General features: G+C 37.6%; 1 protein-coding gene across 3 annotated transcripts in view; it reads right to left on the bottom strand.

Annotated features, from left to right (window-relative positions):
• The window catches only part of COPB1 (COPI coat complex subunit beta 1), a 32973-nt gene that overhangs the window by 9620 nt on the left and 3623 nt on the right, over nt 1-19730 (bottom strand). For all 3 annotated transcript variants that reach the window (XM_074276604.1, XM_074276605.1, XM_074276607.1), the window contains exons 3-14: nt 17193-17422; nt 16538-16707; nt 14737-14851; nt 14238-14330; nt 13177-13314; nt 12219-12338; nt 7298-7405; nt 7063-7209; nt 4789-4934; nt 3682-3778; nt 2396-2556; nt 140-260 (exon numbers count right to left, since the gene is read on the bottom strand). In XM_074276604.1, coding sequence (XP_074132705.1) covers nt 140-260; nt 2396-2556; nt 3682-3778; nt 4789-4934; nt 7063-7209; nt 7298-7405; nt 12219-12338; nt 13177-13314; nt 14238-14330; nt 14737-14851; nt 16538-16707; nt 17193-17422 — 1646 coding nt within the window. The remainder of the gene's footprint in view (nt 1-139; nt 261-2395; nt 2557-3681; nt 3779-4788; nt 4935-7062; nt 7210-7297; nt 7406-12218; nt 12339-13176; nt 13315-14237; nt 14331-14736; nt 14852-16537; nt 16708-17192; nt 17423-19730) is intronic.

Here is a 19730-nt window from a genome sequence, read left to right as displayed (position 1 = left end):
GGTGCTCCTCTTTCTGTCTGCACCTTTCTGTCTTCTGCCCATTATTTGTTTCCTCTCCTGGACCGAGTTGCCTGAGGATGGGTCTGGAGACTGAAAATGAGCCAACCTTTTCTCAATGACCTCTGGGGGATGGACTTACATTTTGCTTCTTTTTCTCCTGAACCAAGGCCACATAACGCAAGGCAATCTTGGTCAGAGTTGTGGCAAGGGAGGCTGCAACAAAGAAGTCTCCATCGAGGAGGAATGCCCGAAGCGGAGGCCTGTGGGGAAAGAAACAAGGGGTAATCTTCATGCTTGTAAAAAACATGACGACCAGCACACTTAAGAGTCCATTTGACTCTTGTTTCCTATGCCTCCTCTTTGAGACAGAAAGTAAAAGAAGCTAGAGCACAAACCGCTAGTGTTTCCATTGGGTTCTGCCACATCCTTGATGCATGAACTCCTGGAAACTCTGCTTTCTTTCATCTTTTAGTAAGCATTTATTTCCTCCTTCCTCCCCAGGGGCAAGGAGAAGATCCTTGGAACAAATAGGTAGCATCAAGCCAAACCAATTCCCATGCTGGCTAGAAACAGAACATTCTGCACCTTGAATCCTTTACCTGTCCTCCTAGAGATGGGCAGCAGGCTTCACCAACAACCCTTTGGAATTGTGGTTGGCCACTACTGGGGTCACAGTTCTTAAGTCTTTCTAAGACCTTGCTTATAGTAAGATTGTTACTAGATCAATTGTTCTCTGCTTTTACTTACTTCACTCTGTATTGGTGCACACAAGCCTTTCCTTTGAGACCATCCCCATCACGTTTCTTACGGCACAGAAGCACCTTTGTGCAGGCAGTCCTAGGCTCATGGACATCTTTTTTGAGTTTTTAGTTCTCTACCACCACAAAATATGACTCTAGATATTTTTGTATATATGGATTTTTTTCTCTTTTCATTGCTCTTTGGAAGTACAGGCCTATGAGTACTACAGCTTAGTTAAAGGAAGGGTATGTAGCCATTAGTGCCTTTGGGGACTAGTCTACAATGGCTCCCAGAAGGGCCGGACCATTTGTAGTTCCACCAGTGGTGCTTTCCTCCATGTGTCTTTTGTCTCAAAGCCCCTCCAACAATTTTCACTTCCTGATTTGGCACCTGTGCCAACATGTCCAGTATGAGTTAGAACCTCAGAGTTAACATTAATGAGAATTTTTCTTACTATTCATGACTTCAAGCATTTTTTTCATATTGTCAAATGCTCCTTAAAAATTGCCTATTCCTTTGACTATTTATCAATTGGGAATGGCTTGAGCCTTAGTTTTCTCATCTGCAAAATCAAAATAAATTTTACAAGCTTCCTCAGAATGGCTCAAAGAATTAAGTGAGATTAAGTTCTTAAAATTAAAAATAGTTTATAAAACTATATGTAAAACATTTTATAGCTTTCAAAATAAAATGTAAATTAACTACAACTTAACAAAATCTTTTTTCCTGAAATATATGGCACAGAAATGATATTTTCTATAATTAACTTTTTCAGCCAAATAGAAAAGGAATTTAAAAAAAAAAATTCAGCTTAGAACAACAAAAAAAGCACCAAAGAAGAAACCCAACACACACATTAAATCCCAATTGCCATCCATGTTATACAAAGGGGACTAGAGATCTTAAAGAGTAGGTTTTCAAAGAGTTCAAGGAAAGAATAGAAAGGTTTCAATGTTCTATTATTTTACAAGGGAATTAAGCTAAAGGAAGATAGGATGCTCTCTAGAATAAAATTGTAAAGATGTGAAATAGAATAACTCCCATGAGAATGAAAACCAAGAACTATGCAAAATGACTAATGTAGCTGAATAGGGACGAACTCATATTTGGAAGAGATGTATTCAAGATGGTTGTGGAGGCTATTAGCTGAGAATGAATACCAAAAAGAATCAGAGTCCTGTAAGAAGGGCATCAGGACTGCTAAATCCCAGAATGGACTGAGTTGGTAATGAACGCTAAGGACAACAGAAAAGGGTCTTTTTTAAAGCTAAATTGGGAGCAAGAGAGCAATCAAAGGGAGAATGGGATAATGCAGGTGATGGCAAAACAGACTGAATTACTCAACTCTTACTTTATTTCCTTCTCCAAACATGTTTAAATTAAGGATAGGAAAAAAATTAAGAATTGTGTGATGGTTAAACAAAATCTAACTATCCTGAATGAACTCATGTCAGAAGGGTGTTCAAGATGATAGCAAATCATTGTCAGTGATCTCCAAGAGATACTGAAATGGGGGACAAATACAGAACTCCTATATCTATCTTAGTTTATATCATCTGCACAGTGGGTTTTTATGAAATCAACAGAGACAAAATCTATAAAGAATTTGCAATCAAGAAGCCCCATATGTTTGTAAGTTAAAATTCTTGGTTACCTGTCTTCCTCCTTTTTGGCTGGTCTGGAACTGCTGAGAGCACTCTGAGTAGCATAAGTACCCATCTCGGTTACCAATTTCTGAACCGGCCCCACATTGATTTCTTCTTCAGGCTTTAATTCACCAGCTTCTTTCTTTATTTCTGATTCCACAATTGGGATCTAAGAATCAATCAGAAGTATGACTCTAGCAACAATTTCAACCACAGAGATAATGAGAATGGCATTATGCTCATTTTTGATGATGTTTTTAAACTTAATTACTTCAAGAGATACTATAAGTTGTGCTCTAAGATGGGACTATCATTTTTAAAGAGAAAGAAAATAAAAATAAAATAAAAATTTAAAAAATTAAAAATTAAAAACAAAAAAACAAAAAAAAAAAGAGAAAGAAAATTTTTAAATGGAAGGAAAAGTTTATTTGATATTAATTGTATTCATGCTAATATACTCCCAATTCCAATTATTTCCGTCTCTCCAGTTCCCAATTCTGCCTCTTCTTCTTTCTTCCCTTGAAATACTAATCATAAGTATTAAGCAGTCATTCTTTCCAGGTGTCAATATTACTTTTATCATCTGAAATTTCCTATGTACTATATATAACAGCTTATGTTTATACGGTGCTTGATGATTATAAAATGCTTTCACAGAAAGTAACTGATTGAATCTTAATAACTGTTTAAGGTGGACAGTTAAGTATTATTCTCATTTTACTGATGAGAGAATAAGGGATTTGTCTAATGTCACATAATTCATGAGCAGTAGTAGCAGAATTCATAAACTCATAGATTTTTGGAGGTAGAAGATGCCTGGAAGAGCTTTGTGTTCAACTCTTTTTTTTTTTTTTTTTAAACAGATAAGGAAACTTATGACCAAAGAAATTAATCACTTGATCCAAGGTTACATAGTAAGATGTGATCAGCTCCAGTTCCAGGTCTTTCTTTTCTTTTAAATCTAGTAATCCTTTCTAACCCAAAATGAGTATTAAATACAATTTTCTATTTTTATAGAATCCAAGAAATTAAAACTTGAGAAGGAACCATGAGACACTTTTAGTTCAATTCTCTTGTCCTACAAATGTGGAAGCTAAAAGAGTGAGATAAAATCCCAGACTCCCAACTCTGGGAGACTCTGTGCTCACTGAAAACTAGGTTGGACTTGGCTGAAGCCTTTGCCTTTCTGTCTCAACATGAGCACGTGAATTTCAGAAGTGCAGCCTCCACTGGTCATACAACAGTATCACATCATTTGTCTTACATTTGGCAGGATCACTAAGCAAAAACCTACCTCTCCCAGGGACCTGCGGACTTCGGTCATCACACTCTGTATGTCATCTTTAGTGCTACAATATTCTCCCAGGATCCACAATGCTCCTCGGTAAATTCTAACAAAAGAAAAAACAAGTACACTAGAGACTCTGAGCCATCACTGAATTTAGTCCCACTAACAAAGATTTCAACTTAGATCATCAAATTTGAGATAAAAACACAAAATAGTGTGACTTTAATGAACTGTAGGATGACACCATAAAGAAGGCACACGTGATATGTGTGTGTGTGTGTGTGTGTGTGTGTGTGTGTGTGTGTGTGTGTGTGTAAGACAGCATATACATATATGCATGCAGATTATATTCCTTGGGAGTCTTTCCATATACCATAAAATTAACAAGAAAATTATGTTTTATTCACTATTAAGAACTAAATCCATTCTAAAATGTTAGCAGTATAACTGGTAAACATGGGGGAAAAACAAATTTCAAAAATGTTTTCTGGAGTGGGCTTCCATTATTACATATGTGCTCTTGGGCATGGTTAGGAATCTCTGGGCCTTAGTTCCTATCATTATATGAAAGAGGTCATTGTAAAAGATTTGTATAATTAACAGTTGTAAGGGACTTAAACAGAATCTTCATTAACATTTTCATTACATCTGTTTAGAAAGAGAAGTGGGTAAACAACAAGGGCTGGATAATATGATAGTATATGTGGGAAGTTCTTTACTACACAAATGCTGATATATTAATAATACAAATCTGTTATTTTTACAACTGCCCTTTATGGGGTGGATATCCTACTTTGGTGCACTGTTATGTGTACTTAAATAGAATAAAATTCAAATATAACAATCTTTTATTATTTTAATGAAGGCACATAATTTTATTTTAACAAAGGCCCAATAAATAAAGCTTGCCCTCAATTTTTGCTACTACATATAAAGTTTAATATAATTAAAGACACTGGAAAAGCAGTGATATGAATATGATACTGGTCCTCTTTGGACTATTTATCCTAAATCAATCTTGTTCATTGGATTTACTATCATCTATTTAAGTTTTTAAAATTTTCAAATGTTTCAAATGTTAAGTGTATAGTTTTGAGAAGACTTTAAACTTACTTGACAGATTTAATAGCATGAAAGACTTCAAGCATTTTCTCCACAATAAGCAATCGGAGATTATCAAAGCGTTGAATAGCTTCCCGGACAAACTCTAAGACATCGGCAGCTGCTGCTTCATTGTTGTCGCTGAGAAACTCCATTAACTATAATAAAAACACAACCAGAGACACTGTACAACTCAAGAGAGTCCAAGCCAGACACCCGGTTTCCAGGAGAAATAGCTTATAAGCATTTACCAAGAGCTACTGTGTGCAAGGACCACAACCCATGGTGGTAAGTACACATGGCTTGCCGGCCCCACATTCTCCCTGCCGGAGAACCTCCCTAAGACTGACTCAGCACTCTCCCCAGGATCATGTATCTTCTCTCCAGACTGTAATCATATAGAAAAAGAAGCTACAGCCTAAAAATGTGACGTGATGTGTACATCAGTACATAGGCAGGGATAGAATTTGAAGCCGGGTTTTCAGGCTCCCAAGAATTGTTTTATCAGGTAAAGAAGGCAAAAGGTGATTGGATCTTCTTCCTCTGAAGCTGCTGTTCTTGCCCATTTGTCAGTGCTGTGTCCCCTTTGGAACTGTTATCCCACAGGGATAGAAATATTCATTTTAAATTCAGTGGAATGGGGCAGCTAAGTGGCACACAGGATAGAGCACCAGCCCTGGAGTCAGGAGGATTTCCATTCAAATCTGTCCTCAAATATTTAACATTTACTAGCTGTGTGACCCTGGACAAGTCATACTTAATCCCAATTGCTTCACCAAAAAAAAAAAAAAAAAAAAAAAAAAAAAATAAAGCTGCTGAAGTAAATGCTATTTATTGAACATAATTACTGGAAGCAGAAAGTGATGGTAAAATATTGTTCTTGGATATATTTGTTGTTGGAAGGGTGGCCAGTTTATAACTCAAAAACCATCATGAATTTCTCTAGTTTCATAAATGAAAATGAAATCACATTAGGAGCTAAAAGACATAAAAAATAAAATTTTACAGAATCAAAAATTCTCAAAGTGAATTTTCCAGATAACTGAATGATACAGTATTAAGTGCTGAATTTTAAAAAAATACTCTTTTGATGGAAATCTTAAAAGATACAAAAGTAAATTTATAATATTTATTACTTTATAATTTAACTATCTGCTGATGATTCAAGATAATGTGCTGAAATATTAGCACCAAAGGAAGAGGTTGCCCCTTTCAGCCCTAATATTCTAGTCTCTTTAGGTAGTTACAATAGCGATGTTCTCAGGAGCAGGTGGATATGATGCCATGGCTTCCTAGGGCTCTCACTTTTCAGCAGCATCTCAGAGAATCTCTTGGCTTCCTGCTCATTTCTTCTGTACACTGCTCAATATAATCTAAGAAGTGCTGAAAGCTGAGAAACCAAGCTTATTGAATCAGAAAGATGAATTGTATACATGATCCTAAGTCAAAGGGCTTTGGAGCTTTAGGATGGCTCCTTACTTGTGTTTTCCAGAAGGAGCACAGGTAAGTGGCAAGTATTTTCCTGGTTCCTTTAAGGAGTATGACTATATGCCTGAAGAGGGTTGTAGTCCCTTTAAGAAACTGTATTGATTCCTTTCAGATTCCCAGCCCCTCCGGGCTGAGGCATACCCTTCCCAGACAAGTTGTCTTTCTGGTATGCCAGAGCCTTTGATTCAATTACAAATCCTGGTCAAAAAGCATCCCTTTGAATTTCAATAGGAGATCCAGACTGTCCCAGCCCCCACTGGTTCTGATCTGCTTGGATTGTCCCAGCCCCCACATCAATATAAAAGAACCAAACTAAAACCCTCTCTTTGCATAGGTTCCAAACATTCCAGCTATGCCATGCTTGGTATGCCAAGAAGCCTCTGTCCACTGGAATATTCTTTTCCAGTGCCACCCTCTCTTTACCCTCACCTATTTCCCTAACAAGACTTTATGTCTCTCTGTCAGGATTTCTAACCTTACTTCCAATCCCTATAATAAACCTCTTTTTTATTAATTTAGGTTTTCAGGTCTGTAAATTCCTTTACAGAGAACCTCTGTGCCGCCAGAAGGGAGTCCCCCAAACTCCCTACCCTTGTGCCGAATCCCAAGGGGTTGAAGGGAAGCTAAACCTCATCACTTGGTTCCCTGAACCCCGAACCTGTCTCTACACCTTATCATTTAACTCCCTGACCACAAGAAACCCTAATCTCATTTTGGTTTCCTAAATCTAGACCTTATCATGCCCACTGGAAATATTAAAATGGAGACAGCTTTCTGAGGCAGTCAAGTTTCACCTACCACTGGAATGACGTTTGCAGCCATGTCTGGAAACCGAACAGAGCAAGAGTGCAGCGTGCGGACGAGGAGCTGCCTGTACTTGTCCGTGTCTTCATGCTCGGACACATTATTGGTCTTAATCACTTCCTTCTTTAGGACGATCACTAGCTGTAAGACCAAATACAGGTAAGTTCCCGAGCCACACATTATAGTACATTGTAGTGGATGGAAGACTGCATTGAGAGCTTTCTTTTACCTCTTCAACATTTCTGGAAGATACAAGGTCTAGTGCTAACTGCAGAGTTTTCTTTCGCACTTCCAAATCCGGAGTACTCAACACTCTTAAGATGTCCATAACCAGATCCTAGAAAGAACAAACACTCCATTTAAAGAAGCATTCCTTAAACATTTTTACAGTCAAAGGTTCTGATAAAGGCCTCATCTCCAAAATATATAGAGAATTGATTCTAATTTATAAGAAATCAAGCCATTCTCCAATTGATAAATGGTCAATGGATATGAACAGACAATTCTCAGACAAAGAAATTGAAACTATTTCTAGACATATGGAAAGATGCTCCAAGTCATTATTAATCAGAGAAATGCAAATTAAGACAATTTTGAGATAAAACTACACACCTGTCAGATTGGCTAGAATGACAGGGAAAAAATATGTGGAATGTTGGAGGGGATGTGGGAAAACTGGGACACTGATACATTGTTGGTGGAGTCGTGAATACATCCAGCCATTCTGGAAAATGATTTGGAACAATGCTCAAAAAGTTATCAAACTGTGCATACCCTTTGATCCTTTACTACTGGGCTTATATCCCAAAGAAATCTTAAAGAAGGGAAAGTACCTGTATGTGCAATGTTTGTGGCAGCCCTCTTTTTAGTGGCCAGAAACTGGAAACCGAGTGGATGCCCATCAATTGGAGAATGGCTGAATAAATTGTAGTATATGGATGTTATGGAATATTATTGTTTTGTAAGAAATGACTAGCAGGATGATTTCAGAAAGGCCTGGAGAAACTTAAATGAACTGATGCAAAAAGTGAAATGAGCAGGACCCGAAGATCATTACATACTGCAACAACAATACTATACAATGATCAATTCTGATGGATGTGGCTCTTTTCAACAATGAGTTGAACCAAATCAGCTCCAACAGAGCAGTAATGAACTGAACCAGCTACACCCAGCGAAAGAACTCTGGGAGATGTCTATGAACCACTACATAGAATTCCCAATCCCTCTTATTTTTGTCCGCCTGCATTTTTTATTTCTTTCACAGGCTAATTGTACACTATTTCAAAGTCCGATTCTTTTTGTATAGCAAAATAACTGTAAGGATATGTATACATATATTGCATTTAACTTCTACTTTAACATATTTAACATGTATTGGACAACCTGCCATCTAGGGGAAGGGGTGAGGGGAAAGAGGGGAAAGTTGGAACAAAAGGTTTTGCAACTGTCAATGCTGAAAAATTGCCTATGCACATATCTTGTAAATAAAAAGCTATAATTTAAAAAAAATAAATAAAAGGTTACTAGAGGAACAAGTCACAGGCAGCATGCTCATCTTCCTCAGAATGACTACCCTTAAAAAATAAAGAAAGAAAGAAGCATTTCTTTTACAGGAACTCATATAGATCAAATACAGAAACATAAATTTTCCAAAAAATTTCAAGACATGAATATCGTTTTCACTATAGAAGCAATGTCGTACAGGGAAAGGGTACCATATGAGACAGTCCAGAAACTTGGCTTTGATTTGTGTGATGCTGGACAAATCAACAATCTACTTTGGGGCTGAGTTACCTCATCTGTAAAACTAAAGGGCTAATCTCTAAAATAATCTCTAAGAGCCCTTCAAATTTTAAATGTCTAAATGTAATAATGTTACGCAAACTGCAAGATAACCATTAAGAAAGAAAAGTTTATCTTTCTGAAATGTTATACAATATAACCCCAATTAATTAGAGCCCACATAATGAAAAACTTCAAGAAAAAAAAAAAAAACCTTTCTGAAATTTGCATGTCATTCATTCTATTTTTATGAAAAGGGCAAATGTCAACAAACTAGGCAATATCTGAGATGAAAACAAACCTTCAAGGGCATGAATATTGTATTTGGAGTTAGCATTAACTCAATGCAATTCAACAGACATTTAAGTGCCCATTATGTACAGGGTTCTAACAGTTATTGGCAATATAAAGAGTTCAATTCAAATTCAATAAACATTTATTATGCCTCTACTACATGCCAGGGGACACCTAGAAGGAAGTGGTCACCCAGTATCTTTGCCAAGAAAACTCCAAATAGGTCACAAAGAGTTGGACTTCCCTCAAAGAGCCCATATTTGAATAAAGAAAAACAAAATAAAGGAAAGCTGAGAAGTCAAGGGTGAGGGAAACATACATGATAGCAATAATGTGTTTAGAAGCATCTCACAAGTGCTATGGGAGTCAGGAATTGAGTAAGGTAAAGACAAACTGGCCTCTTGAAGCTTGATTATAATGTGGGAAGGAAGTGGAAATAATGGTCTGAGTGGAGACTACCCAGCTGGAAATGTCTGGGAAGTGTTGTGGAGGCTTGGGTTGAGTAGGAGAAAGCCATACCTTACCTGCCTCACTATACAGTCTATATCATATGACTAACATGGAAAAGTTTTATATGATTGAACATATATCTTGGGGAGAAGAGAGAAAAATTTCTAGCTCAAAATTTTATAAAAAATGATTGTTAAAAATTGTCTTCACAATTGCAATCAGGAAAAATAAAATACTATTGAAGAGCATGTATTCCATCACTGAAACGATTTCAAAAAGAACCTTGAAATATTTGCAAGAAATGACGTAGTAAAGTAAGCACAACTAAAACAGACACAACTAAACAGAATCAACACAAAAGGCTTAGGAATTCCAATCAACACAATGACCAGCCATGGATTCAAAGGAATGATGATGAAGCATGTAATCCAACTCAGGAGAGAGCTATTAAACTCAAGAAGGTAGACTGAAGCTTTTTTTTTTTTTTTTTCCTTTTTCTTATCTTTTTGGGTTTTTTGGGGGGGAGTGAAAGAGGGAAGAAAATGGCTAATGAGGAAATTTGTTTTGCATGACTACACATATTTATAATAGGTTTTGTTTTTCTTGCATTCTCAATGGATGGGAGAGGAAAAGAGAGAACTTGAAACTGAAAATAAAACTGATATACTTCATCCTCAAGGCATTGAGGAGGCAATGATTTTTTTTTAAGTAGAGGAGTGATCTTGTCAGGATGTGAGGCTATTCTGGCAGCTCTGAGAGGAAGTTGGGGAAGAGGTAGCCTGGAGAAGGGAAAGACTTATAGGCAAGGGGAACAGTTATGGAGAAATACTGCCCGAGGACTAGGACAAAGGTCCAAATGAGGGCAGCCATGGTTTAAGTGAAAGATAGATAGTATGGAGGAAACTAATAGGGTTTAACAACTGACTGGAAACACAGAGTAAGAGGAAAGACTTGAGCAAAAATATTGGAAGCCTGGATTGTTTTATTCGTCCTATTTGTATGCCCAGTGCCTAACAGGATGCCTGACACCCAGCCTGAATGACTAAGGAGAGACACTGAAAAAGGGACTCTGAAGAGCTGGTTTGGGGAAGAATCATTTAAGAATCTACTGAGGTTGAAGTATCAGGAAGACAGAGAAGTAACTGAAAAGCAGTTGGAAATGTAGGCCTAGAGCCCAGGAGAAAGAGCTGAGATGGATACAAAGATTGAAGAAACATATCCATAGAGGTGATGACTGAAATCACAAGCACTGGATAAGATCATCAAAAGGAGAGAATGCAAAGAAATTAGATGAAGACAGAGACTTAAGGGTTACCTACAATTAGAAGAGAATGAACTAGGATAAGTTCAGCAAGAGAAAGAGAATGAAAAGTGCATAAAATCAGAGACTGCTATAGATTCTATCAACAATGGCTCAAGGCAGGTGCTTAAATTAATACAATTTGAGTAAATGAAAGAGACAGACTGATGGGCACAGAGGAGGAAAATTGAAGGAAAGCTATGTCATAGAAGCCAAGGGAGAGAAGGTTAAGGAGATTGTGGCCAACAGTACTAAAAGCTGCTGAAAGTCAAGAGCACAAAGTCTGAGAACATCCTCAGACAGTGGGCCCGATAAGGAAAATTCATGGGGATCTTGCAGAGCCAAAGCTGTTTCAGTGGTAGAGAAGCTGGATGGCAGATGACGGAGGAGGGGATGGGGAAGAGACAGTGCAGATGGCCTTTCCTACCAGCTTAGCAGTGAAGGTGAGGAAGGCAGAGTCAAGGAGAAGGTTTTAGCCTGGGAAGCTGAAGCATGTCGGTGCTTAGAAAGGAAAGATGCACTAGAAAGTGAACAGTCAATTCACAACCATCAAGTCCTTGTGACCTCAACACTTTCAACTCTCAAGGTGCTCACCTAGGTAGGACTTATATCAATAGATTCGATAGGACTCAGTTCCCCTCTGCTCACAGAATCTTTTTCTTTCTTCAGGACGTGGCTCAATGAGCACTACTATGAAGGAGGAGGAAGGATTCTATATGCAGAGATGAACCAAGTCACTACTACTACATGGAGACTGTCCTGATTTCCTTAGCTATGGGCATCTCCTTCCCAAACTACCTCATAACTAACTTTGTTGTTTAGTCGTGTTCAAATGTATATGAGCTTTTTTTGGGCAAAGATACCAGAGCGGTCTGCCATTTCCTTTTCCAATGGATTAAGACAAACAGAGGCCTTGCCCAGGGTCACAAAATTGTTGAATGTCTAAAACTGGATTTAAACTTGGCTCTTTCTGACTCCAGACCCAGTGCCCTGTCCACTGAACCATCCAGCTGCCTCTTGTAGTTAACTATTTTCCATTATTTGTATTGATTCTCTTTAAATTTATTAAGCATATAAACACACATAGATAAGTAAATGCATGTACAAATGTCTATATACAAATATAAAAGTACAGAATATACTTTATACTTATACGTGTACTTGGACCCCCAACATCCTTCAGCCCTCTGGATCTCTGGCCATTCTCATGCACCTAATGCTTGCCTCTCTAGCGCCCAGCACATACAACACATACCATGGATGCTCACTGACCAAGAGAAGTCTTTGCCCCCTCCCTGGAGAGGGCTGAGACCACACCTACCTGCAGCACACGCTCATGGGCAGGATGCTCTTTTAACTCGATCAGTCGGTCCAGAACAATGAGTTTCACATTGTTGTCGCTCTCTTTTATAATTAAGTCAATGTAACACTGAGCAGCAGCCTGGAGAACAAAAGCAAATGTTTCAGAACTACCGTGCTGACCCCTAAGCACACACACCACAGTGATCTAGTCTGAAGCCCCCAAGAACTCCGAACAACCATCCCCCAGTGTTGCATCCACTTAGCTGCCTCTGGGCAGGTCCTTTCACTGCTGCTTGCCTCAGTCTCTGCATCTGTAAAATGGGAGTAACTGCATGCCCCGCCCAGGACGACGATGAGGATGAAGAGAGATTGTATTAAGTGCACTATGAGTTTCTAAGCGCCATACCACCCGCAAGCCAGCTGCTGCTACTACCTGGTTTCCCAGTGACAGGAGATGAGTAGCAGCAAAGTAGGAAGGGAGATAGGTTTGCTCTAATAACAAGAAGTGACACCTGACAGACTGAGAGCAAGGATGCAAAAAGAAAAACCACAAAGAACTGGTCCATAAAAACTTGCTGAGAGCTTGCCCAACCCCCATAGCAGGACCCTCGAGTGGGCGATGCTCTGAGAGGTGGGGGCAGCAGAGGGTGCTCTATGCTGTCCAGGAAGCAAACACCAGGCCCAGAAAGCCTCCTCCCACACGGACTGGGCTCCCTCCCCCACGGAGTGCTGTGAAGAGGGCTCTTAAGAACCCTTCTGTGGAAATTTGACTAATAAAAGCTCTAGAATAATCAAGAAGTGGGGTCAGTATGCTATATAAGGAACAAGATAATCTAAAATTCATTCTGGAAAGATATGTATTCATTTTGTGTCACATGAATACAAAATACACTGCAACTCAAAATCCCTAAGATATTTCATTTTTTTTTTTTTTTTTGGCTCAACATCACCCCAAAAGACACAAATGACTTTAATACCTTGATTGCTGTTGGAGCACTAGACAATGTAACTAAGGTGCCGGCAGCTTCATATTTTACTGCAGGGCTAGATGACTGCAATAAATTATAAATGCAACGAATAAAACGAGCTCTTTCTGATGGATTTGCATGGCACACCTAGAGGAAAAAAACCAGCATGGTATTGACTGAGAGTAGGAATACTTATTCATACAATTAGAAAGCTCCTATAGAAATTGATTCTATGAAAGATCACCCTTAAATAGAATGAAAGACAATAGAATAGCTAACATAATGACTATGGCAAATAATATATTTAATAATTTTTGAAGAGGATGTTTTTCATCATTTCTTACCTTGTATAAACACTTTTACATATAATATACTGGTCACAGAAAAGCGAATCTTTGTAAATTCTAATATACTTTAAACATTTATTGAAAGGTGAACCCTTAATTAAAAGAATCACTCACTAACTTATCTCCTTTGTAAACCTGGTTGTTTATTTCAGAATCTTATTGTAAGGGATATCAGTCAAAACCCCTTGAGAGCATCAGGGTCTAGCAAAGAGGAGGCTCCTAGATAGCAAAAAGACACTACTCTGGGAAAATCTTCTAGATACCCTAAATTACCATTACATTATTAAAGAAAAACAGCTGTTTGTAGCATTTGACTACTTGACTACTTTCCCCCATTCTACAAATAAGAATTTGGCAATTTTAATTTAGTAAATTAAAATTTGTTCCATTCTTACACAAATATTTTCTGAATTCTTCAGTAAGATACAGCCAATTAAGCATCTAATGTGAAATTTAACCCATTTCCATTTTTTATAACAATAAATTGACAAAGTTAAGTGAATAAAGTGAAGTGTCTCTGGCAAGTATTAGATTCTCTTAATCAAAACATGTGGTGCCAATAGTCAAGTAATTGTCCTGAGTTTTACTCCAAGCCCGTCCTGTGGCAATATGGCTGCTTTTTAAAATGTCAATTAGTTTAATTTGATCCCAGGAAGAGGCAATATTCTTTTAAAGTTAAGTTTTAAGAATCTGCTTTAACATGATGTAGCTTTTCTCTCTTACCTTATAGATCAGTTCAACAATGACCAACTGAAGAATGTCTCCAAATGTTTGAACTTGATCAATGCAAGTACTTAGGTAATCCAAAGCTCGGTCCTAAACAAGTGAAGAAAGAATAACAATGTCATTTTTCAGAGAAAATGTGAAACCCTGTTAGAAAAATAATTTTCGGGGCAGCTAGCTAGTGATAGAGAACCAGCCCTGAAGTTGGGAGGACCTGAGTTCAAATCTGACCTCAGACACTTAACACTTCCTGGCTGTGTGACCCTGAGCAAGTAAGTCCCTTAACTCCAATTGCCTCAGAAAAAAAAAAAAGAAAGAAAAATAATTTTCACTTTGTTCAAATTGGGTTTTTAGGTCTAAAGAGTCAACGAAATGACACAAATCTCATGCACTGCAAATGAAATTATTTTAGTGCAAGAATCATTAATAGGAGAAACAATTAAGAATAAAGTTTTCAGTTCTAAGCTTCATTTTAAGTACAAGAGCAAAAGTATTTCACCTGGTCAGCATGGATGAGCATCATAAACGCATTTCTTTTACAACTTGCATCTTTTTCATTAACCAGGAAATCGTGGATGAGTTCAGGAGCATCAGGTATAAGATGTTCAAAATTCCTTTAAGTAAAACGGTAGAAAAACAATACTAAGATCCCAAAAGAAAACCCTTCTACATTTACTGTTTCAGCCCTAGATCAGACTCTAGGGTGCTACTAGTCAATGCACTGGTTGAATCCTCCAAACATTTGCCCCAGTTGAGTCAGTAGCAAGTACCAAAACCTATGTTAGTATCTTGTACAGGATCACCAAATTTTATAGCTAGGAAGGATCTCAACAGATAACATGATAGCCAACCACTCTAATTTTATATGTAATGAATATAAGGTCCAAAGATTGGAAATAGCTTCTCCAAGGTCACACTCCTGGGCAATGGAAGCAATTAACAAGCAAGGAGATCTCTTTTCTAGTCTGATGCTCTTTGAATTAAGCTAGGATAAGTCATTTATTTAAATAATTGTTCTTTACTTTAGCAAAATTTTACAAATAACAGTAAAAGACAATTTAATCAGGATTTTTTAATCAAACATAAACTTCTTTCTAGAGTCATATAAAGATAAATGGTGATCCCAAGGTGCTGCAACATGCTCAAGCACCTTCTCTACAGTAATTTCAAATCAGCAGTTTGTCAATTATCAGGGATGCGGAAGAGAACCAGGAAGAGCAAAAGACCTCAAAGTACAAAAATCTTTGTGCTCTAAAGTCCCCCCACCTCCCTCCCCAGGAAAGGTGGCCCCAAGCCCTACTATTACTTCTAGAGGCAGGCTCATAGCAACAAGATATGAGGGAGTCTGGCAGCAAGTCAGGAGGCAGAACATTTCAAAAGCAAAGACAGTGGGATGGAAGATGGAGAGAGACAAAGAGCTGCCCATATGTCCCCAAAAGACCCCTGTGCATAGGGGGTGCACTTTTTTTCCTCTGTGTCATTCAAAAACCTGGTAAGCATGTCTTCTGTGTTTATTCAAGTCAATGATAAGGATATTAAAACAGTTCAAGGCCACTGTTCCCTGGGGTACAAGAAAATGCCTTCTAAGGTGATATCAAACCATGCACAGCATCAGGCAGCAAATGATGGTCAGAATATGGATTCAACGCTAGCTCATAGGGTTTTCTGTATCTGGCAAGGCTCACCCAACTTTATAATATACCCACAAATGGTGAAATCTGAGTGAAAACATGGATCCTCAAGTGTTCTGAAGGGTTGAAAATCTGGGTTTTGTAAATGACAGCAAGGAAAACAAATATAAGAACTGCAATTGTACTCTAGTAAAACATTCTCAGATAAATGTGGAAATAGTATAGAAGAACTGCACATGTTTAACATATATTGGATTGCTTGCTGTCTAGGGAAGGGAGTGGGAGGAAGGGAAGGAGAAAAATATGAAACACAAGGTTTTACAAGGGTGAATGCTGAAAATTATCTTTGCATATATTTTAAAAATAAAAAGGTATTATTAAAAAAATTCTCAAAGTGAAATCTGTGCTTATTATAGAAAAGAATACATTTTTAAAAAATTATATTTTTAATTAATTTCAAATAGTTTACATTTTATTTGGAGAATTTTTTTCTACTCATATTTTATTTGTTTGAGTATGTAAACTTATTTTAAAATTACTTGAGGAAGGAACCACTGGGCTCTGCTTGGGGAGAGAAAAGGCATCTAAGATGTCCAGTGATCTCAGAAGTGAAGAAATGAAAGATGGCATTAGTTCCTTCCCCCGCTTAACTCATATACACTCATGTACCTGTAGATGGTATAGATGGCCAGGACAGCATTTCTCCGGACATAGCTGTGCCGATGTTCCAGGCAGGCCCGGATAGCTGGCATCAGGGGCTCTAGTAATTCAGCTTCTTTCAGTTTGCAAAGAAAACGAAGAGTGGAGCCCCGAATAAATTCATTAGGGTGCTGAAGATCCTGAAACACAACATATACTTTCTTTTTTTCTGCAGTTCTCATTTTTAAAAAAGAAATGTTCATCCCTCAAAATCTTTTTTAATATGCTAAAGCCACCAAAAATTTTTAATGTTTTGAAGGAAGAGGGGTAGAGAGTTTGACTACTTTTATATCAAATGTGAACCTCATTCTTACTGCTGCTCATCCAAATCAACTTATATTTTTAATATTCGTATATCCTTAGTGTATGAAAATTTTATAAATCTTTTTTAATATCCTAATTTTCATTCACATTATGTCCACAGGGAATCACATAAAGACAACAAGAAATGAATTCATTTTGGAATAAAATTAATTTTCCCATTTCACAAATAAGAACCTAGTTCTGAATATCACTGCACTTTCTGCTCGAAATGAAACTTTAAAGAAATGACAAGTAATTTTCAAAAATCAGAAAAAGGAACAAAGCCATTATCAAATTTTAGATCTAAAGCAAAATGGCTTACCTTTCGATAAGCATCACATACAAGGATCATCTCATGTAAAAGTCGACCATCTGGAGTTGTTTTGGGAACAATTTCCCAAAATACTAGGAGTAATTTTTTGATGGTGTGATCCTGAAGAGGCAGCACAAAGCGAATGATGGTCATCAAAAGTCCAGGAAGCTTTTCACCATTTAGAATCATAATGATTACTTTCTTCAAAGCCTCAGTCTTTGACTTCACATCTCCCTTTTCTAATTAAAAGCATGAACAAGTTAAAAAAAAATGCAGAACAGTCTTAGGAAGAAAAATTTTTAAATTACAACCAAATAAAAAACATCAAACATCGAGCCAACAAATCCCCAAATCTGTTTCATGAAAAAGTCAAGTTGTAAAGATCTGTGATAAATATCAAATAGGGGGAAAAAAAAATCACATGAAATGAGAATGTGGCAGGGTCTCATACAGTGAAAGAGGCTTGGATTGAGTCAGCAGATCTAAGTTCTTGCTTTCCATCTTTGTTCTCAGTATCCTCATCTGTAAAGTAGAAGGAGGGGTCTAAATGATTGCTAAGGTACCTTGGTGGAGAGAGGTGTTTCAGGATAGGCAAATCCTTAGTTTTCAGAAAACTGTATGATGATAAACTGCTGGTAATCACAGCTCTGAGACTGATTAGAGAGTTCCATGTAGTAACATGAACTTAAGACTTTTCCTTCTCTTTCCCCTTCTCTCAGCTATGATCCTGAATGAGAACTGCATGTGTTGGCTTGGCACTATGGCAGGCAACAAGTTCAGAAAGCATCTCTAATTTCTTTGTTTTTCCATAATTTATGCTTATTTTGTTCTTGATTTTTATTACTATTTATAAACTAGCAAAAACTAAGAGATCTACATTACCTTAAAAATCATTAGTAGTTTTTGGTTCATTTTGTAACAAAAAATGCCGGGAAGTTTTCTCACTTTGATCAAGGCTATATCTGCCTTGATCTTGCATACTCCCCCTGACTGCTTTTAGTTCTGCTCTCTAGAATCAAGAACAAAAATCTGCATCCTCTTGGAGCAGAAGTCAACTCTAGGGATCCATTCTTCTCCCCAAGCCTATTCTTCAGGATATAAAGGATTTTAAGGTCAGAGCATCAGAGTAGAAAAACACCTCAGAAATCATCTAGTTCAATGCCTTCATCTCAAGATTCCACTTTGTCAAGGTATTTTTTAATCGTGACTGTCACCCAGTGAACTTTCTATTTCTCTGTGTCAATCGAAAACCTGGTAAGCTTGTCCTTTGTGTTTGTCCAAGTCAATGATAAAGATATTAAAACAGTACAAGGCCACTGTTCCTTGGGGTATAAGAAATTGCTTTCTTGACTAATTTTTACATCGGGCCATTCAACCAGTTCTGAACCCAAGAATATAGTACAAGAATTTGTTCAATGTTCTCCCTACCTACTTATGACAATCTCAGAGGGACAGGACTACCTCCCTATTAGCCACCTGTCATTCTGCTCTGCAGAGAGAACAAAAGTAAAATAAGCATAAGCCTCTCTGTGGACCCCTTCACTAGTCTGATCTTCTCAAACACTCCACTGTGTTAAGGGACAGGTCAATTCTTCAAGAGCCTCCACAGCTGTGGATCATAGCATCTAAAGGAGTTGCAGAGCAGCCTTTGCTGACACAGGTGTTGCTGACACAGGAATTATATAAATTGGAGGAAAAGGGAAAAGAGAGATCAGACAACATAACTGCCTCTCAGTCAGAGAGGTCAGAGAACAGCAATGGCCTCTCAGTCTCCTTGTAGCATCCTCTCACAAGAGGAGATACATTCTGGGTTGGATCTCCAGCAGCCCCTGTCAGGTGGCTCCCATGTATTCCAACAATTTTGCTCAAACATAGCTTTAAAACATCACACTTTTCTGCCATCCTTCACTTTCCTTACCAACTTTAGTTCAATCCAAGTGTTGATGCTCTTGATGCTATTTCTATAGAACTGTGCCACATTTTAATGTTTACTTTTTGTTTTCAATTCAAGATATCCAAAAGAGAACTCATTATCTTTTTTCCTTTTCTAAACTCTCCTATTGTAATTAAAGGTACTTTCAACTTTCAGATCTGAAAGCATAGTGTCATCTTCAACTCATCTCTCTTGTTTTAACATATGATATCAGTTGACAAATCTTATAATTTCTTCTACAATCTCTTCAGCATTTTTGGGCAATATCTCTTTCCTGCTAGACTTCTAACTGGTCTCCTCTTTCAGGTCTCTTCCTACTACAATCCATCTTCCAGAGCTGCTAAAGGGATTTTCCTAAAGAATTGCTAAGACAGATGGACGTGGCTCTCTTCAACAATGAATTGATTCAGACCAGTTCAATTATTCAGTGATGAAGAGAGCCATCTACACCCACGGAGAGGCCTGTGAGACCTGAGTGTGGATCACAACATAGCATTCTCACTCTTTCTATTGTTGTTTGCTTGCATTTTTGTTTTCCTTCTTAGTTTTTTTTTCCCTTTCTAGATCCGATTTTTCTTGTGCAGCAAGATAACTATGGTTATTTATACATATAT

The sequence above is a fragment of the Sminthopsis crassicaudata genome, chromosome 6 (assembly GCF_048593235.1).
Source record: "Sminthopsis crassicaudata isolate SCR6 chromosome 6, ASM4859323v1, whole genome shotgun sequence".
Taxonomy (NCBI): domain Eukaryota; kingdom Metazoa; phylum Chordata; class Mammalia; order Dasyuromorphia; family Dasyuridae; genus Sminthopsis; species Sminthopsis crassicaudata.
Note: the sequence above shows the minus strand (reverse complement) of the source record. Positions and strands in the feature narration are given on the sequence as shown.